The sequence below is a fragment of the Paroedura picta genome, chromosome 4, assembly GCF_049243985.1.
Source record: "Paroedura picta isolate Pp20150507F chromosome 4, Ppicta_v3.0, whole genome shotgun sequence".
Lineage (NCBI taxonomy): Eukaryota > Metazoa > Chordata > Lepidosauria > Squamata > Gekkonidae > Paroedura > Paroedura picta.
In genome coordinates, this window is record NC_135372.1 from 26,248,654 (window position 1) to 26,270,067 (window position 21,414).

At 47.9% G+C, this 21,414-nt stretch overlaps 1 protein-coding gene across 2 annotated transcripts in view; it reads left to right on the forward strand.

Annotated features, from left to right (window-relative positions):
• The window catches only part of MKNK2 (MAPK interacting serine/threonine kinase 2), a 40,126-nt gene that overhangs the window by 6,308 nt on the left and 12,404 nt on the right, over positions 1-21,414 (forward strand). For both annotated transcript variants that reach the window (XM_077332042.1, XM_077332043.1), the window contains exons 3-10: positions 4,732-4,813; positions 6,045-6,146; positions 6,714-6,811; positions 9,642-9,721; positions 11,821-11,894; positions 13,299-13,403; positions 15,341-15,396; positions 15,605-15,700. In XM_077332042.1, the coding sequence (XP_077188157.1) occupies positions 4,732-4,813; positions 6,045-6,146; positions 6,714-6,811; positions 9,642-9,721; positions 11,821-11,894; positions 13,299-13,403; positions 15,341-15,396; positions 15,605-15,700 (693 nt within the window). The remainder of the gene's footprint in view (positions 1-4,731; positions 4,814-6,044; positions 6,147-6,713; positions 6,812-9,641; positions 9,722-11,820; positions 11,895-13,298; positions 13,404-15,340; positions 15,397-15,604; positions 15,701-21,414) is intronic.

The window sequence follows — 21,414 nt, forward strand, 5'->3', positions numbered from 1 at the left end:
GACCTTCCCCCTCCCCCTGTGTTTTTTTGTGCGGTTTGGGACTTGTGTTTTGCTGAGGCCACATAAGAGGATTTCCCAGCTATTTATTTTCCCTGGAGGTTGTAAATTGGTTGGGGCCTCTTCACCTGGGAGTCTCTCAAAATCTTTGGCCCTTTTTGAAATCCGTGAAACTTTCTTTTCCCCTTCCTTCTAAGGTGTGCTGACCTAGGTGGGCCAGGCTTGCAGTATCTCAGACGCTAAGCAGGGTTAGAACTTGGATGGGAGACAAACAAAGAAGTCAGTGTGCAGAGCAAACCACCTCTTGCCTTGGAAACTGTATGGCAGAGTGGCCAAACTGCGGCTCTCCAGAAGTCCATGGACTACAATGACCATGAGCCCCTGCCAGTGTGCCGGCAGGGGCTCATGGTCATTATAGTCCATGGACACCTGAAGGGCCACCATTCGGCCATCCCGTCCTACAGGGTCACTACCAGTTGCCTGCAACGTGACGTTTTTTTCCAAAACAAGCTGTGCCGTGAAATTCTGAAGCATTGGTTTATTTATTTTTTTTAAATAGATTCTTACTTATGTGTGTAGATCCCACACCAAAGTGATTTTTGACCAAGATGAAAGATTTTCCCCAAATCACAATTTGTACGCAAACTCCCCAGTGTCCCTAGGAGTTAATTCAACGTGGCGAGAGGTCGAGAAGTCTCAAAACGATGATCGTTAAAAAAGATGTATTAAACACACATTTTATGGCGCAGTGCTCAAGCGCAATTAAAAACCGTGCATTGAAATCTTGGTGTGCAAGAACGCGGCGTGTCCCACAAAATATGCCCGGGTAACAAAATGACCTACAACAAAAAGACCACCTGCGTTTTGATCCAAATGGATCTTCAGAGGTCAGGTACAGATTCACACAAACAGAAATGTCCATCAACAAAAATATTTTTTACAGACAGAAAAGTTGAAGCAAAATCTGTACTAAACAGAGGTGTCAAGAACTATCCTGGCTCTATATTGTGAATTCAGTCGGCGGGTCAGGCACCTTTCCGTAAACCGAACTAAAATGCTCCTTCCTGTCTGAAATATTTGGGGGCACCAAAACAAAGTCCTCCTCTGGCTTTGGAATAACTGCTAGCATTAGAACTGTCCGTGGGGCCCCTTTGAAATCTCTTGTGTTTGCGTCGGGCGCATTATGGTGGGTCACTGGAGGGCGTGAAGTGAAAGGGGGAGGGGGGCTGATGCGGGGGGGGGGGCTTTTTGTTGAGTAGAGGCTCTTGTGTTTATTTATGGCCTTCTGGCGTCATCGGCCATTTGGGAACTGTCGTATTTTTCAGTGTGTGCGTGCGCATGCAGCCAACTTGTTCACAGCGATAGGGAGTGATGCAACTCCTGTTGTACCTTGTGAAGCTGGCGGTTAGGGGGTGGGTGTGCAGGGGGAGGAGGCAGGAGAGGCTGGGCAGGCAGCGTTATGTAACTGTCTCTTAGGTGCTGTAGTTGTGTGGTGTAAAACCAAAGAGGGGCATTAAAGGGCAGGATTGTGCAAGCTTGGGAACACAGAAGGTGGTGGGGGGGGGAGGAAACCAGTGGAGAAACTGTTTTTTTGGTTTTGCTGAGAAAAGTTTTCGAGGAAAGGCGATTAATCCCGTGCAGCTGGCAGCCACATTGGGGAGAAACCGGACTGGTCCCTGGCTCTCCGGACTCAGGATTTGTGTGTGTGTGTGTGTGGAAAGAACACAGGAACACCAAAAGCTAGCTTTTTGCCCCTCTCCGGCTGCCAGAAGGACCAAAGAAATGTGCTTGGGAAGGAGCCGTAAAGCCACAACCCTTGTCGTGCCCCCCCTACCCAAGTGGGCACGAGCATTCTGCATTCCATGGCTGCCTTGTGGATGCCCCTCCCTTCGCCCCCAAGCCTGCATTGTTTGCAGCGGTGCCTCCTGATATATAATCCGTCCCTGCAACCCTCCCCCCCCATGCTCCCCTGCCCTTGGAGCAAAGCATTCTGGGACTGGGGGCTGGCTAAAGCTTGCACTGTCAACATGCGTGGCTGGCTGGTGAACCGCGCATGAAATTTCTAGATGGCCTGGCTGGGGTGGGAGGAGTCTGATTGTGGTCCTGGCCTTGACCACCTTCCCTGGTGGGTTGAGGGAGGGAGGGTAGTTTTTAAAAAACAAAACAAAACCAAGAAAACATTCCTGGGGTGTGGGTGGGTGTGTGGGTGTTCCCTCGTCCACCCAACCCGTTGAAAGGCGGCCGAGGCTGGCGGTGAATCGACGCTCGTCTCTTGGGTGCCTTGCATCTGATGCTGGGCCTGCCCCTAATTATTTCCCGGGGTGGGGGGTGGGAGCACAAGGAAGAGAGGAGAAAAAGGGCGTCTGCCAGTGATGGGGATTAAGGCCGACGGCACTGTCGGCGGAGTAATGAACCCTGCTCCGGCACACAACCTGATTAAAGAGTAAAGAAAGGGTTTATTTAGGAAATAACATACTTGGTCGAAAAGAGGAGCAAGGGAATTAGGTTCCTAACTAACTCCCTAGCTGAGAGAGGAGATAAGACCGAGCAGGACGTTTCCGAGAAGGAAGGAGAGACGGCCCTGAGCCTAGCAATCTGGAGACAGGGAAGGGAGGACATTTAAGAGGGGAGAGAAACTGCTGGCCTCACCGTCCCATCTGTCTTCTTGCTGCCAGACTTGGCTTTTTCCAACTGATGAAAACACAGCTGGGTGCATACATATGGGGGGGGGGGTTTGAACTGTGGCTCTCCAGATGTCCATGGACTACAATTCCCATGAGCCCCAGGGGCTCATGGGAATTGTAGTCCATGGACATCTGGAGAGCACCACAGTTCGGCCCCCTGATATATGCATATATTTTAGTGGGCGTGGATCTCAGTGGGTAATTTGTGCATGGTCAATTCCCAGGCCCAGCTGATATGGGAATTAGCAAGGAGTTTTCCAGGCATTATTGGAGGATTGGGGGGGAGGGAGATGGGTTTGCACCCAGGATTCCTGAGCGGTGTGGTTTTTCTTGGGGGGGGGGTTGAGAAGAGGGTTTAGAACTTTGGAATGCTTTTTGGTGAGTGCAAATAAATTGACCCAGTTTCCAGATGCATACTTACTTTTCTTTCTTGCTGTGAAGCTTCAGCAGCTTAACAGCCATGCCTTCGGGGTTTTCCACGCAAGTCCTGTCCTGAGGTGATTTTCCGGTCTCTGTGTTTTGCCCCCCTGCTATTCCTTCCTTGGCCTATCCAAATACTCACCAGGGTAGACCTAGCTTTGCCTCTGAGGTTGGGCTCGTCTGGGCTCTCCAGGTCAAGGCAAGCATGCATACTGGTGTGCACTTAACCTGTAATGCATTACCAATTTTGCTAAATAAGCCAGTATGTGCATTTGATCTGTTTTTAATGCTTATATGATGTCAAGATTCTGGCAGTATTTGAGACCTATCCCATGTTTTTTCACATTCCCCACCCCTGGCACGCAAACATCTAGTGTATCAGGGAACTGCGGTCTGTTTGTTCTTGAGCTGCTAGTTTTCTACATTCAAGTATAGATGTGAAACTCCCCCCCCCACCTTCTTCAACCTGAAGCAGTATAGTCCTTCCTAGATTGTCAGAGTATTTTTGATGATTGGGTGGTTTTGTCCCAGGAAACTGCTAACTTGTTTCCTCCCACCCTCTGCTTGGGGCGGCCCAGATCCAGCAGTTTTGTATGCTTATCACCAAGTGGCAGCTTTGGACATTTCTGGTTTGGCCTGTCCTAGAACTGGCCTCTGCCCAACTCATTAGGGCCTGTGGTTTGGCGGGCAGGAGCCGGGGGCGTTCCAGCCAAACTTTGATGTCCAACCACCCAGTGGCTTGTTCCGGTCCTTAACCTTGCCCCATTTTTGAAGACCAGTTCTGCAGGCTATGGGTGAATCATTCCTCTTTAGGGACTGGATCCCAGAGAGAAAGAGTCTGGTTTTTCTTCATTGCTCTCTTCCGGGGGATTCAAAAAAGGAACGCAGTGTCTGAGTTTTGCATCAGAAATCTACCCGTCCAATCCACAAGCATGTATGCCAGTATGTGTTTTGCTCCTTTAAAGGTTCTCTTACCTGCTGGCAGGTCCTGCTCACCATAGATGACCAGGGCATATCTCATAAGCAAGGTTGCTTTGAACAGGGCTTTTCTCCCCAGGCCAGTCACTCCTGGAGAAAATTGATGACAGAGGTCAGCACAGGTGACCCTTGGCGAGGTACGCATGAAGCTGCTTTGGACCCTTGGCCCATCATAGCCAGTATGCTAGCAGTGGCTCGCCTGGGTTTTGGATACAGGTCTTCAACAACACCTATGACCTGGTCCTTTTAACTAGAGTTGGATTTGGGACATGCATATCAAGCAGATGCTCTATCACTCAGCCACAGAACTGGTCAATTCCCAACTTAGCCATGATGGTTTCTGGGTGACATTAGGTAAGTCACTGTCCCTCTGTCTTCCCTACTTTCCAAGATGGTTGAGAGGAGGGGAAGGAGAAGTGTAGACATTGTAGAAAAGAGAAATGTAGGTCAAGAGGGCATGTATGTCAAGCAAAATTCTGATACCCGCCTTCCCAATGATCTTTTTACTTTTTACAAAACCTTGTTGTCTGGAGAGGGGGGTATCGGAATTTTGCTTGAACGTGGCAGGGAAGCATTGGTTCTCCGGCCCAAATTTGATTCTTATTTTGGTACCCTTGAGCTTAAATGTGTCTTTCTCTCTCTCTCCTGGCAGGGCCAGAATCCATTTGACTTGGAGTTTTCCCAGTCGAATGACCTGGAATGTGTCTTCAGCTTCGAATGCCCGACCCGTCCTGGTGAGTCTGGTTTTGGGTCACTGGAACACTAAATTGGACCGGAGAGAAGGGAGTTGAATCAAATGGTTCCAAGAAGACTTGGCAGTCATGCCTAACCTTATTTGGTTTATGGAGGATTGGTCTTAAGTTAAGACCACAGTTAAGACTGACATTTGCAACCAGGGCCCGGTATGCACATGTTGGGTAAGGCACTTCCAGTGCATTTGGGAAGTGGATTTTCTTGTTCTGCACAGGAAAATCCAGCTGCAAAAGCACTTTGAAAGTGCATTATCCAACATGTGCAGAATTGGCCCAGGTGAAGATTTCATTTTTAGAATATTAACTTTTCAGATTAGTTTTACAATTATATCAAAGAAATTACTGATTTGGTATACACTGGATAACACTACAAACCTTAGGCTGTACACACAAAGACCCCAATCCTCATGGAAGATTCTGCTCAAAAAGTTTCACTTCCATTGCTGTGGTTTGCTCCTCCTTCCTTAGCTCCCTGTGGATGGATGTTCCACTCCAAGCAGTCTTATGTTCACTCAGCTTTTGAGACTTGGCACTTAAGACATAAGGAGTTCATTCTGTGTACATAGATTCACAGAGCAGCAATGGGATTAAGGTCTTTTTCTCAACTCTGTATTTTTGATGTGAAGAAGAAAGAGGCAAACACCAATTTGCAGTTCTGAGCACTGCAAAACTAAAAATCTTTGATAATACCTTCTAAGACAGAAACATTTCTTCAATAACCTTACAGAAATCTCTGGGAGTGCATGCCATTGTGATTGGATTAATAGCATTCATTTACCCCCCAAATTTAAACATTGCATGAATTTACAGCCTCATAATTAAAAATGAATCCATATTTCATGATGAATAACCTTGGGACGCTAATGTATCTCAAATAGAAAACTATTTAAAAATCCTGATTTAAATTTTAAAAATCTAATTTAAATTAAAAAAAAAATCATTTTATTCACCCTGCTACTATGCACCTGTCAGTGACCTGCTGTTTCTCCCTCCATATTTAGGAAGTGCATCCCCAGTTTGAGAGGTTTTGGATGGTGGTGGGGTGGAAAGGATCTTCTGGTCCGTGGTCAGGACTTCTAGGAAACTCCAGCACCCCTTTGATTTGGAAAACCGAAGTCACTGGGAGCAATTTAGAGTTATTTTCCAGCGGGACCTTGCTTTCAATCTTCTGAAGGTCTTTTTTACTTCCCCTTTGTTAAATCTTGTGTCACAGATATGCCCTCCAGCCAACCCATCGACATCCCCAATGCCAAGAAGAGGAACAAGAAGAAAAAACGATGTCGAGCTACTGACAGCTTTTCAGGGAGGTTCGAAGGTGAGATTCTGGGTTTCTTTCACATCATCTCCAACCTGGTCCTTCAGCCTGTGCATCCCGGGGATTGAACCGGAGACCGTCTGCGTACAAAGCAGATGCGTTACCACTGAGCCACAGCCCCTCCCCAGAACTGAGGTGGTAGTCAGCATCGTGTGGTGATGAAAGGGTCAGCTGGGAGACTTGGGTTGTCCCCCCTCCCCATGAGATAGTTATAGAGTTATAGTTATAGAGTTATAGTTATAGAGTTATAGTTATAGAGTTATAGTTATAGAGTTATAGTTATAGAGTTATAGTTATAGAGTTATAGTTATAGAGTTATAGTTATAGAGTTATAGTTATAGAGTTATAGTTATAGAGTTATAGTTATAGAGTACCTTCTGTGAGGGCTAGAAACTTTTGTAATGTGGGGAATTTAAAATTGAAGGAAAATTTGGCCAAGACCCGTAAGTCTTTGCCGTGGGGCCTCTGATACAGCCAGTTCTTGACAATGCGGGTGGATGCCTTACTCTTTTTCGGGTTTGAAACTCGGATCACTCTTTCTTCTTTCCTCCCGGCCTTGTGTGGCAGATGTTTACCAGCTGCAAGATGAGATCCTTGGGGAAGGAGCCCACGCGAAAGTCCAGGCCTGCATTAACCTCATCACCAACAAGGAATATGCAGTGAAGGTACTGTTTCAAAGGCTGGAGCAGGCCTCTCTGGGCAGGCATCTTACCCGGCTGGGTATAGCTTGGCTAAGCCACACCCGAACTCTGAGGCCTAAATGCTTGTGTTTATTTTCCTCTTCCTCTGCCTTATCCCTCCTCACTAGGGATTTACGCCTCGGCTTAGCCGCCTCTGCTATGACCAAAACCCGAGACAACACGTAGGAGGCCAGTGCCACGGTGTGGAGTGGAGGGACGGCTGGCCTCCTACACGCCGCCTTGGGCTTGGCCACAGTTTGGCCACCCTTGAAGTAGGAGAAAACGCAGGCGGCCCCATACAGGCGGTTCTCAGTGGGCCCTGGGCGAGTGCCTACTTGAGAGACTAGCTTAATAACTAGTGTTAGGAGCCTGGGGTTTGGGAGGTGGCTCGGCCACGCAGACTGGTCGGATGGCTTTGAGCCGCGGCAATCCCTCTTGGGCCCCTCCCTCCTCCCAGGGCTGCTGAGAGGGTGTGGATGAAAATTGGGATGCTTGTTTTGTGAGTGGGTCAGGAAGGAAGGCGGCCCAGGACAGCTTGGTCTCATTGGATCTCAGAAACTAAGCAGGGTTGGTCCTTGGATGGGAGACACCCCCCCCCCCAAGGAAGACATTTTCTTTGGACATCTTAAAACAGAGGCTGGATAGCCATCTGATGGAGAGGCTGATTCTGTGAAGCTTCAAGGGGGTAGCAGGTTACAGGGGATGAGCAAAAGGGTGGTGATCCCTCTCCCTAGACCTTGTGGCCATCCAATTAGGTTGATCATAGAAACATAGAATCATAGACTTGGAAAGGGACCTCCTGGGTCATCTAGTCCAACCCCATGCACTATGCAGGACACTCACATCCCTATCGCTCATCTACTGTAACCTGCCACCCCCTTGAACCTGCACAGAATCAGTCTTCACAGAATCATCAGGAAGTACAGGATGGAGAAATCAAAGTGCCACTCTGGTCGAGATGCAGTCAACCTGTGGAACTTGCTGCCACCAGGATGGCATGGCTCAGCAGCTTTAGATGGCTTTAAAAGGGAGATCAGACAAATCCATGGAGGAGAATGGTTGTTGGCGGTGAAACCTCCATGTTTGGAGGCAGTTGACCTCTGAATGTTGGTCCTCTCCCCGACCCACACAGCTTGATGTGACATAGTCCCTGCTGTCTCCTGATTTATAAAAACCTATTATAGTGGGTGGGGAGAGAGATCAATTCATCCTTATAACGCAAAATTGTTTTTGCTCACTTGGAGAAAAGCATGTTGCTGTCCAAGGCGGCCAATTGAGCGACCCGAGTTCCAATCCTTACAGAGATTCCTTTCTGGGGAAGTGGTTCTTCTTTTCTCCCTACCCACTATTTCAGCATGGGTTTAACTCCTACACCTTTTTATTTTTTATAATCAATAAGGAACAAAACATGTTGGCTGCTCAAGAAACTTTTAGATGTACTGGAAAACTTTCAGCAGATTATTTTTTTGGGGGGGGGGAGGGTGGGAATCACCGCTTTGTTTTAGAGTACTTAATTTGGTTGCCGGTATATTATTTTAAGAAAAATGTAGCAAAAAAAAAAAGGGAAGATAAAATGAAACAAACAAACCCCAAGTTCCAGATGGCACAAAATAAACAGGAGTTTTGGGTCATCAGAAAGACTCACGAGATTCTGGTCCCTTAGAAGCAGACTTCTTCAGATGCTAATTTAAGTTCATTGAAAAATTAATTGTTTTAAAAACTAATGGCAGCCCTAATCCCTAAAATATGGCTTCTACAGCCTTGTGAGGAGTTAGGAGAAGTTGGTGGATATGTTCTTCAGAGTGTGAAATAAGGGGGGAGTTGAATTTTTTTTGGGAAGTTGGCTTGACCCCTCTTCCCGTTAAAAAGAAAGTGCTAGAATCAATACACTTCTCCTTTTTCAACATTAATTTTCCCCTCCTGATCCACCTCCTCCAGGCCTTCCCAGTTTTTGTTAATAAAAAAGCACTCCCCTTTTCTGACTGGTGTAACCAGTGAGTGACCTGGGTCTGGCATTTGGCTGGGGGGGGGGGAGTGGGCTGTAAAAAAAAAAAAAGAGGGGGGGAGCTTAGAGTTTGTGACCTCCTTGGTAAGGGCGGGATTAGAACAGCTGCTGCATTGAGTTGGCATCTCCATGGGGCTTTTATTGGGGAAGGGGGAAGAACAAGGGCTCTGTTCATGCAACTTTGGGCCATAAAATGTCAATGGCACTGTTCTTTACCAGTCTGCCCTCTCCCCTGAAGTAATTTGGGTCTCTCCCCCTGCGCCTTTCCCCTTTCTGTTCAGCATTTGAAGTGAAGCTGCTAAGTTTTTTTATTTTGTATTCTGAGTTTCTTAAAGGGTGTGTAACTTCTTGGGGATCCCGTTTCCTTCTCCAAAGATTTCCTTTGGCAGGAAGAGGATGGATGAAAATGGAGGTGACTTTTTCCTGCCTCCAACTCAAAATGAAAAGCAGTGGAGTTACACATGTTACGTTCTAAAAACCTCTAAGCCAATGGTTTGGCTCCCTAAGATGCGGAAGAGTTGTTGTTGTTGTTATTGTTGTTATTCGATTTGTTATTCGATTATTATTCGATTTGTTTGTTACAGTGTCTTAAAATCCCCATTAAAACCCCATTAAAAGACATAAAAAGTCTTTGGCATTTAGCTTAAAAGGGGACATTTTTGTGTCTTGTAGCTACCATGTACAAAGTCCCAGGTAAAATGGCTCAATTCCTCCATATAGTTGCAAAGGATTTAGGATGTGGGTGTGTGAACTGGAGCAGCCTTCACGCAGATGCACCTATACTTAAAATACTTTCCCCCCCTTTTAAAGATCATCGAGAAGAGTCTCGGACACATCCGGAGCAGAGTCTTTCGAGAAGTGGAGATGTTGTACCAGTGCCAGGGACATAGGTAAGAATGTGTGTGGTTTGGGGCCCTAGTCCTCATGGAGGTGTTAAATTTGATCGAACTACGTGATAATGTTTTTTTTTTTTGATAGGTGTAAGAGCCAGTGTGATGTAGTAGTTAAGAGCGGCAGCCTCTAGTCTGGAGAACCATATTTGATTCCCTGCTCTTCCACATGCAGCCTGTTGGGTGACCTTGGGCTAGTCACAGTCCCTGTTAGAGCTGTTCTCATAGAGCAGTTTCTCTCAGAGCGCTCTCAGCCACACCTCCTCCACAGGGTGTCTGTTGTGGGGGAGCGGAAGGGAAGACGATTGTAAGTTGCTTGGAGACTCTTTCAAGTACTGAGAAGCAGGATATAAACACCAACTCTTCTTTAATACAACCTTTAAACTCTTCTTTAATACAACCTTTAAACAGCAATAGTGTAATGCAAATTTCGACCAGTGCGGTCTCTACCCCAACCCTTTGCCTGACAGGTATAAGCCACGTAACTCTTCTGAATAGCACAAGTTCAGCACCTGTGATGCTAACAGGAGAAGAATAGTAACTTTTATTTACTCCAAGGAAGGGGAATAAGGTGATCCAGAAGAGAGGATAGAAGCTATTCATCGGTGTCGCTCAGTTGATAATTTAGGAGCGTAGGGAGCGGTTACCCACCAGGAGCTGCAAGGGAGTGGTGGGCTATAAATCTAATAATAATAATAATAAAATAAAAATAATAATAAAGTCTGTATCCTTTCAGTGATTGTTGACCTCCCCTCAACCTCAGGATTTGCAGTTAAAAATGCCAGTTCCTCTCAGAAACCACAGCTCTTGCCCAAGATTTCCCTCAGAAATTTGGGCTGCAACGGCTGCTTACAGTCTCTTCTTCCTGCTAGCCTGCCTTATAAAAGACAGGTTTAGGGGCTTCCACAGCCTCATAGAATCATAGAGTTGAAAGAGACCTCTAGGGTCATCTAGTCCAACCCCCTGCAGAATTCAGGTTCTCTCTCTACCAACACTCTGGAGAAGCCAACCCGACTGCCACGCATTCGCTCACATACAAGGCAAACCCTGAGCCAGGATCCCTCCAGTTTGTTGGTGTATTTTAGATAGGGGGCAGGACCTCTGCTTCGCTGTCACAGTCGGGCCTGGAGAATCTTTTCCCCTCAGCAGTCGTGGCGAAAGTTTTTAAATCATGCACGGGCCTAGTTTGAGACTGCAGGGTTGGGGTGGAGGGGAGTGTTCCTTGCCACTTCTCCGAGCCCAAACGGTCCGGAGGTGGATTTATTTGCCCTATTTTGGAACTGCATGTGCATGTGAATATCCAAAATGGGGCAGATATCCCCCCAGGTTTTCAACACAGGAAAATGGCGAGGGGGGTGGGTGGGGAAGGAGGAGCCCCTCCAACCCCCCACTCCTGATCCAAATCTGGCTCCCACTGTCTTCATGAAGGACATGCACCGCAGAGCGAGTGAAATGAGTCTGTGATGTGGCCATTTTCTCTCTGGCGCTGAGCTTTTGGGCTCCACACTATGGCCATCCTGCAGGCTTACTTCTAAGACTTGCACCAGTTCTGTGATGGAGTAAAGGCTTGTACCCCTTTCAATCCCTGAAAGGCATGCTTAAGATCCTTTGCATAGGTCAGGCTGGGGAAGACGGAGAGGCCCAAAGTTTACCCGGTGAGCTTCTTGGTAGAGTGGGGATTTGAACCCGGGTCTTCCAGGTCTGAGTCAGACACTGCAAATGCGGCATTGTTCTAATTCAAGAGTTGATGCTCTGATCCTCTGAAATGATCCTGCGGGCCGAGAACAGGGTTAGGTGTGTCACCCGCACAGACACAAGTTCTGTCCCTTGATTGGAGGGTGCTAGAGAGCATGTCCCTGACATGGCAAATGTGGCTTTGTGTATTTGCTCCTGTTACCATGCCTGCTGCGTTCTCCCTCCTGCCAAACCTGACCACAACTAGTCCCCATTTTCATCTGCTCATGCAGGCCTCTTGCTCACGCTGACTACCTCCCCTGTGGTCAGCTTTTCTCCTTCTTGGCCCTCGAGAATCTCTTCTTGCCAGCTTTGTTTGAAAAACTTCCCCCTTGTTTTTTTGTGTGTTCTTTCCCTTCTGATAGGAACATCTTGGAACTGATTGAGTTCTTTGAAGAAGAGGATCGATTCTACCTCGTGTTTGAGAAGATGAGAGGAGGTGAGCAATGTCCTTGGGATTTGGTTTTGTTTGTTTGTTTAAGTGTCAATTCTTCCTCCATCTCCTGACAACCAAGATTCAATTTGATTTTCTCTCATCACAAACATTTCTGCAAGGGTGACTCCAGGGCAGCCTGTGGCTTGTGCGAATAGTCTCCCATTTTTGCAAGCCATGGGTTCTGAGAGGTTAGCAGTGAGAGATTTTTTTTGTTTTAAGGGCTGAGTTTAGCTAAGGTGTTCTTGTGGGCAGTAGCTTTAGGTCAGTGGTTCCCAAATGTTTTCGGGATGCCGCCCCCTTGGCTCCCAGGACACATCCCTAGTGCCCCCCCCTCCCCCCGCAATATGAACACAACCTTTTTCCTGCTGTTATGTCTACTCCAAATTCAAAACACACTACAGTTATTTTTTGGTAGTTGTGCCATATTTTAGTTTAGAAAAGTTCTTTGTAAAAGTCATTTGTTAAAGCTGCTTTCGGTTGTCACGGAGGAAAAAAGATGGAGGAAGACAGTCGCCAATAAAAGTTCTGCAGAGATGCCTGCTTCTGGAATACTCCAGAAAAAAAGGGAGCAGTGTAGTAAATAACGCTGCCCAAAATGCAAAATAGTCATTTATGAAGTATCATCAATCAAGACAATCATAGTAACCAAACAATACACTAAATCCGTGGAACTTGTTAATGTCATTACTTATGTTAGGTAAGAATAGTATTTATATATGTTACTATTTTAAAATTATAAATGGCTAATTCTTGAGTCTTTGTATTATTACGGTGTTTCACCCCAATTTTTTAGTTGCACGGTAGAAACCACCTTGCGAAACGGGGGGACCTCCGGATCCGCATTTCGACTTCAGTTGGAACTGACCTGTTGAAATGTTGCCTGAGTTACTTTTTGTTGAATTGCGTTATTGTACACAAATTGGCGGTATTGTTTGGTTATTATGATTGCCTTTATGATTTATGATGATACTTTATAAATGGCTGTTTTGCATTTTGGGGGGAGCATTAAGTTTCAGAGTCAAGATTTTCCATTTCCTGCAGAACTCAATTCTTGTTTGTTGCTTCTGGAGTCTGGGCTCTTATCCAGGGGGGAGGGAACCTGTGTATTCTGGCAAAGTCTATCTCTTGCTTATCAAACGTTATGGACCGCAAGCTGTTCCCTCCTCCTGGGCTTTCTGAAAGCAATTGGCAGGACTTGACAGACCTTTGGTCTGATCAGCAGGCCCCCTTATAGAATCATAGAGTTGGAAGGGCCCATAGAGGCCATCTAGTCCAACCCCCTGCTCAGCGCAGGATCAGCCCTAAGCATCCTAAAGCATCCAAGAAAAGTGTGTATCCAACCTTTGCTTGAAGACTGCCAGTCTTCTCTAATGCTCTGCCCTCTTTCTCTCTCCTTTTCCATCCCAGGCTCCATCTTAACTCACGTCCACCGTCGCCGGCATTTCAACGAGCTGGAGGCTAGCATGGTGGTGCATGACATTTCGAGTGCCCTTAATTACTTGCACAACAAAGGTGGGCTCCTTTGGGGCGTACGATCTTTTGGAGAGCTGGGCCCCTTCTCTTTCACCCCCTGTCAGGGTGATCCTTCATCCGTGCCCTCCTCGGGTCAAGGCCACGTGTGGGTGTTTGTGGCACATCCAGCTCTATGCTGGTTGAATGGAATTTCAGAAGCATAATATGTTTTTATGCTCCAGAGGAATTGTGGGCAGGTGCCCTACTTGTTGCTTAAATCTTGTTTTTCCAGTTCTTTGCCAGCTGGAACAAGGCTGGGAAAGAGTCAAACTGACTCTCCCAGCTCTGTGGAGTTGATGTGGTGCTCCTCTCCGGAACCTGTGGCTGGGGTGACATCAGCAAGAGCTAGGGAGGCTGTGTGCGCATGCCTATGTGAGGGACGACAATGACAGCTGGCTCTTGCCACTGCCTCCTTCACTAGCAAAACCCACTAACTTAGAAATGAGCCTTCCAATTCTTTGGACAACTGGCTTTGCAGCTAGTCCTCAAGGTTTTTCTTTTTTCATGACACTAGAACAGAGGGGGGCCTTAAGAGCCTGTGGATGCTTTTGGCATTTAGACACTGGGTAGTGGGCTCATCTACAGGGCGTGGAACAAACCACAAAATGGCTGCCACAGGAAGCAGAGCTGGGTACAAAATGTTGGGGGGGGGGGGGAAGGTGATGCGTCTCTCTCCTAACAACTTTTCAGGCAGGAGCTATGTCAAACACAACACCTTTGTTGTGAGACAAAGAGTGCTTGCACTCGAAAGCTCACGCCTTGAATAAATCTTTGTTGGTCTTAAAGGTGCTATTGGACTTTGATTTTATTGATAGTTGCTTCTTTAGCTGTGTGGTCTTCAGTCCCTGGGCTGTGATCCTGGGCGGGGGGGGAGGGGTCACAAACCCTAGGACAGGGGTAGTCAAACTGCGGCCCCCCAGATGTCCATGGACTACAATTCCCAGGAGCCCCCTGCCAGCATTCGCTGGCAGGGGGCTCCTGGGAATTGTAGTCCATGGACATCTGGAGGGCCACAGTTTGACTACCCCTGCCCTAGGAGATAGATGGCAGGAAGGACTTTAATGAACATGCTATGACCCCCATGGGGTGCCCCTTTGAGAACCCCTGAACTAGAACTGGGGATCTTCAAAGAACATTTTTATATTTGGGAAAGCTTATAAAACTTGTCACTGGGCTAAAATGCATCTGTGGATGCATTAGCCATCATAGGTAACTTAGAGCTTCCAGATGTAGGGGCAGTATAGCTCTGACCATTAGATTCTGGGCAGCCTTGTAAGAGGCCTCGTAACAGAAACATTTATTGGGCAATAGAGAAGCCATTTAGTCTGATCCAGTAAGGCCTGGTTTCTGGAGGAAGAGTTTATGGTAGTCTAGTGCGATTTCCATGCTCATGGGAAGCGTGGCCGGAGGTCTGTGTCAGTGCAGTGCCCAGATTAGGAGGCCTTTTTTTGCAAGCCGAATTCCACTGTGGAAGGGAGGTTGAAAATAAACAGGGATTCAAAGCAAAAATGTGGCCAGTGACCATTGAGGCGTGAGGCCTGACTCAGCAGATGGCACTTCTGTTATTTTTTTTTTAGCTCAACGTTGCCAACACGTATTCTGACACTGAAAATTGGGGGCGGGGGGGGGGGGAGATTATCTTCCCAATATGTTTTTTCTGTATGTGGTCTCCTAGAAGATAGCAGTTTGCAAGTCCACCCGCTGCAGTTGATCTCTGGGGCAGATTATTGGAAGAATAATCCTAGAATTGTAGAATAATAGAGTTGGAAGGGGACCTGCTGGGTCATCTAGTCCAACCCCCTGAACAATGCGGGACAAATCGACGTTCATTCTTTGTTACCGCATTCATCTCAGCAATAGAATATTTTTTGGGGGTGGGGGTGTGAGATTTTGCACCTGACCTATTTAATTTCTGACCCACCCTTTCCTCTCCCTAGGAATAGCACATAGAGATTTAAAACCAGAAAATATTCTCTGTGAGAATCCAGATCAGGTGAGTAGCCTGGTTTCAACTTCTGGGTCAGGATGGTGGATTTTACTGCTGCCAGATAGAGCAATAAGGTGTTAAATACCATCGTGATAAATGAGGGTGGGCAGTGGATTCATTATCAGTGCTAGATTTATATACCTTTGGTGCTCCTGTGACATTAATGGATGACTTTTATTGTTGTTCCTTGACTTATTTCTGTTCTGAACGCTAGGTTTCCCCGGTTAAAATTTGCGATTTTGACTTGGGCAGTGGAATCAAGTTGAACGGCGATTGTTCCCCTATCTCCACCCCAGAACTGCTCACCCCGGTAAGAAGCCCACCTGAGGCTAGAATTATGGAGATGTTAAAGAAATGCTGTGTCATTTGGATAGAGAAAAATGTGATTTCTCTTGCAGCTATAATTCTTGGTTTCCATCTAATGGAAATGTGTTTGGTTCTGCTTTGCAAGGCCTGTGAATGGACTCGTGGAACTCCCTGCTAAAAGATGTCTTGCTTGGTTCTGGGGTCTTCTGATCCAGGGCCAAAAATCCATAGAGAATAACTGTTCTGTTTGTTGCCATTTGGATAGTCCTCCTGCACCGAGGGCGGTGGTACCATGCCTTCTGCCTCTCTAGGCACGTGGAGGGCAATAGAAAAAGATGACGCGTCAGCTCCGCTCCCCTCCCAGACGCAGAAACCACGAGAGAACTCACATTTGGGAAATGGAGCAAGGGAAGCAGCTGGTTCCTTAGTTTGTGGCCAAGTCCATTAAGGCAGGGAGGAAAGGCTGTAGACCGATTTGGAATCCCTGATCTAGGGAGATGTTTTGAACATGGGTATCAAGTTTCATTCCGTTATCTTAAATTACAAGCTTTGGTTTGGTTTGGATGATTGGTTTCCCCCATATGGCTGTACTGGTGGCCCTTGAGTTCACATACGCTTTCATTCCTTTGCACACAACTGGCTATCAAATCCCTGCTTTTGACACACACTCTCTGGTCTGATCTGTCTGAAAGGTTAAATCCAAACCGAGGTTTGAACCTGAATTGAGATGAGTTTTCAAGAAGACTGAGGCTTGGGCGGAGGGATGGACTGACTAAACATTGCAAGTATCGAATTCGGGTTCCACGCGTCTGGGGAAGATGGAGTTCATGAACCCACAAATTTCCGCCCCTCCCCCCCGGTTGCCTCCCCGTCTTGTTCAACAAACCGTGGTTTGTTGCTGTCATCCTGTGCATTTTGTTTGGCTGAGATGTGGCACAGGATTTCTCAGTCAGGAAGAACGGAAAAATCGGGTGAACGTTTTTGCAGACTTGAAAGCGGGAATGAAATCTGTGGACACAGAATTTTGCACAGACTTTGCTTTTTGGTTTTGAACTTTGCATGGACCCATCTGGCTGTTCACAACTTTCCAGGGGAGACTTCTTAAAAAATGGTTTCTAAACCATGTTGTAGTAGCGCTTTACCCTCCTCCCCAGTCAAACAGGCTTCGGATAGAGCTTGAAACAGAATTTAAGCTGCAAGGTTTATCTTGGTGTTGAGGTGCTTAAAGCCATGCCCCTTGCGAAACCAGGTTTGGGAGGCAGTAGTCTGACCTTGCCCCTCATCTGATTGGCTCAGGCTAACCGATCTCCAAAGCCAAGCCAGATGAGCCCTGGGTGTAAGCTGCATGGAGCTTTTATTCCAATCCCAGGTCGATTCAGTCCCTGCCATCTCCACTGAATGAGATTTCCATTTTGATTTTGTCCGATTTAAAATTTCCCTCTGCAACAATCAGGATTGATCCGGAGTGACCCTATCTTTATCCTGCAATATCCTGCTTTTAACCCTCAATATTTTAAGAATCTGATTGAGAAACAACGAGCTCCGTGGTAGAGAAGCCCTTATTGTCCAGTGCTGACTCCGTGGTAGAAGCCCTGATTGGCCAGGGCTGATTCCATGGTAGAGAAGTCCTGAGTGGCCAAGGCTGCCCAGGTGACAAGCTTGCTTTAAAGGGGAAGCCCCTAATTTTTCAGCAGAAGCTTAAAGATTTGCATCTTGGATTTTTTGGGGGATTTTTTTCTGCCTTCTCTGCTGTCTGCAATTCTTCCCTCCCCCCCCTTTCAAGAAAAGAAAGAAAGAGGCTGTGCTTGCCTCCCCTCCTCCCCTTCTGAGTCTCCCTAAGCACGTGCAGAACACTTTTATGTTTCAATGGGAAGGAGGGGAAAGAGGAAGACCCGAGTTCAAATCGATCTGAATTCAACAGATTGACAGTGGAATAAACAAAGTAAGTGCAGATTCAGCCCTGGTTAGTACCTGATTTGGAGAACCCTGAGAAAGTCCCAGGTTGCTATGCAGAGGCGGGAAAAATGACAACCCACCTCTGAACATCTCTTTCCTACGGAAAACAAAAAGAGCCCCTTGTAAACAGCACTATGTTCAAACTCCTAGATTTACCTTCTTTAAGCAACTGATAAGCAGCCAATTATCCCGACAGGACATTCAGAATTTATACAGCGTATATAAGGCTCTTTTTCTTATTGCAGAGACCTAAGCCCAAGACGATGTTTTGCCTGTTGCTTTCTCAAGGGAGAACGTGGGAGGTGTCTCACGCAGTCTCCAATGCGTCTTAGGAATTCCTCAGGGATAAATTCAGTTGGAAAATAAAGCACAAATCACAAGGGCATTCGGCTAGCTTTTTTCAAACCCCCTTTATATCTTCTTTGTAAAGGTAGCTGACCCATAGAAGACACTTTGTTCCTATTACTATTTATTTAATTTTTATACTCCCCTCCAGTGCAGGCTCATACTCTTATTTGGCTACCTTACGTGTAGGCCAAACTGGCTCTCCCGATGTCTGTGGACTACAGTGACCATGAGCCCCTGCCAGCAGCTGTAGCCCCTGCCCTTTGGGGGTCGCCTTAGTCTGCTGTGACTTGACAGGAGCTTTTCCACCAAGCCGGTTGGAATTACCCGCCTCCTGGCATTTGTCAGAAAAGTGTGCGCCATGTTTCTGGCTGTGATGCCCTCAACTTCAAGGGGAAGGCTGCGCGGATGGCACGCTGTAGGGAGAGAGGGCCCATCCTTTGACCTAGCTTTCCTCTCTGCTCTCAAAACTCCTGGAAGGTGAGAAGTCCGGAGCGTACTGTGTTTCACTCTGCCGTCTTCGACCTTTGAGGGCGCAGTCGTGTTATGACCTTGCGCATGGGCGGCGGGGCGTTTTAATCCGGCTGTCGTCTTTCCCCGGAGTTCTTTGCTTGATTGGTGATCTCAGCTTTACATAATGGCTTTTAATTCTGTTGCTTCCCTTCCTCCTTCCCAAACACGCCCACCCAGCTGGCTGGCTAGCTGGGAATGCAGTGCGCAGCCGCTCCCCCGGAGCCATGGGTGGCGGCCTCCCTCCAGCTGATCTGGGGAAAGATCTGCCCTTAGCAACAGTGCTCCTGATTGGTTGGCAGGGCAAGGACGGTGTTTGCTGATTGGGTTGGGTGTCTCTCTCTCTCTCCCCCCCTCCCCCGTTTCCTCCCCTTTTGATGTGGGAGATGAGGAAACTTGCCAAAAAAGAAATGGGTCAGGGACCGTCTTTCATCTGGAAGCTGGCATGGTGGCGGCAGCTGAAACACCCGGCAAATCAGCATTTGCGCTCCGTGTGTGTGCTTGTGGGTGGGAATTGACGCACAAAACCCTCCTGTGTTGACTTGTGTTTTCTCAGCCCCCCTTAAAGGAAGTTGCTTGCTGCCCAGCCTCTTTTCTTTTCCTCCCCGCACCGTGTAGTGATTTTTAAGAGGCAGGCAGAGTAAAATGCCGCTTTTAAAGAAAGTGTGGTTTCCCTCTCTTGCACAATCAGGATCTATGGTGCAGATCCAGATTTTTGGCGTTACTGTGTGTCCCACCCCCCAGCGCTCTGCTCTTCCTCGAATCTTGGCACTGCCTTGCTAAGTGCAATCCTGTAAGCTCCTTGGGGCAGGGCCTCCCCCACCCCTGCTCCTTCTTCAGTGTCTTAAAAGGTCTTTGGAAGGATTGCTCAAAGATTTTGGTTTCTGCCCCCTCGATCCACATTTTAGAAAAACTTCACTGTAGAACAGCGGCCCGCAACCTTCCAGCTGCCGCGGACCGCTGCTACTGAGTGGGGGGAGAGACGGCCCCGGGCCCTGCGCATGCGCGGCAGCCCCAGCGCAAATGTGCATGTGCGTTTGTGTCCGGCGGGGACACAAACGTGCACGTGCGGCAGCGCTGCGCATGCGCAAAACTGCAGCGCGTTCATGTTTGTGGTCGGACGCAAACGCGCATGCGCATTTGCACCGCTGGCATGATGGCGGCCGTGGCTCCCTCTCCCCGCCCCTCCAGGCCTCCAGCAAATTGGCCGCCGAAGCGGACGATTTGCTGGCGACCTGGCGAGCTTCTTGCTATGGGGGGGACGGGAAGAGGGAGCCGCGGCCCGGGGTTTGGGGACCACTGCTGTAGAACATGCCAAATTAATCTGTCGACAATAACCAAATACAGTGGTCCTTACGACACCACTGCAGGGTAGGAAAGCACAAGTCCCCCCAAAGACTCCCCTGCGTTGCTCTCGGAAATGCCTCCCTCGCCTCAGAGACTGAAGTAGACAGTGAGACTTTGGGGGGGAACTAGGTGAACCATTTTTATCAGGAATGACTTGGCCTTGTGGACAACAACAGGGACTGCAGTTGCCAGCAGTAGGCCTCAGGCTTCAGAAGGGCAGACATCGCCAGCCAAGCAACCAAGGGGTGTCTGGGGCCATGTGAGGGGAGAGAGCTTTCCCTTCCGCCTAACTTCCTGGAGATGAGCTGTACTTCCAGGGAATTCTCAGAGCCCCACCTGGAGGCTGGCATCCCTAAACCTCAGGGGGATACAGTGCTACACAGTCACCCCTCCAAAGCAGCCATGTTTGCCTGGAGGTTGGCTGCCAACCGTAAAAAGATGGAGACGGAAGCAGCCCGCCTGTGTACTACCCCATGTGTATTAGGGCAGGGGGACATTTCGGTGTCTGTGGCCTAATTCCCACAAGAAGGGAAATGAGGTTGAACGCAGAACTGGGGGGAATTGGTTGCCATGCAATCTCCCCCTAAGAAGAGTCGCCAGTCTGATTTTTCCCTTCACATATGTGAAGAAACGGCTCTTGAAAGCTCATCTGTAACCACTATGCCACAATTCCCAAAGGTCAATTCCAGGGGTAGTCAAACTGCGGCCCTCCAGATGTCCGTGGACTACAATTCCCAGGAGCCCCTGCCAGTGCTGGCAGGGACTCCTGGGAATTGTAGTCCACGGACATCTGGAGGGCCACAGTTTGACTACCCCTGGTCAATTCTTTCCCACACTCAACGAACATTCCACACCACAGGTTCATGACACCCATCTCACCACACCAACACATTTGTCACCACGGCACCACAATCTCCCGCACAACACACAGACACCCTTACAGACTGACCAACTCCTCCCCTTCCTCTTCCCATCGCCAAGTTTTAGCGCACATTGTATGCCCCTAGTTAGGTTAAATAAGTCAGCTATGAAAGGGAAAAAGGAAAGTGTGGGGTGAGAAAAATGGGGCCCGTGAGTCTTGCAAGATTAACTCGAGGACTAGAAACTTGAATTTCCAGTTTGAGGGGGTGGGAGAGTGTGTGCTTTACGTTTACCTAAAAGGTGTGCCATCCATGAAATCTCTTGTCTTGCGCCTCCCCAATCAGTAGCTTTACGCATTGGAAAGAGAGAATTGGAAGGGGGGGAATGTGCATTTGGAAATGGGACGAAGGGCTTTTCATTTTGTGCGTATACAGTGTTTTTTCGTGGAAAACAGTGAGAAGCCCGACTTCCTTGTTTTGGGTTTTCTGTAGATTTCTACGTTGCTTTATAACAGAAGAGCTTAGCGGTCCACCTACTCCAGCATATCGCCTCACATAGCAGCCAGCCAGTTCTTCTTGGGGGACAGAATCGGGGCACAGATGCCACGGTCTTCCCCTGAGGTTGCCTCCCGGCTCTGGGATTCACAGTACTAGTGCCTCTGGATGTGGAGGTTCCCTCAATCGCCCTGGCCAGTGGCCA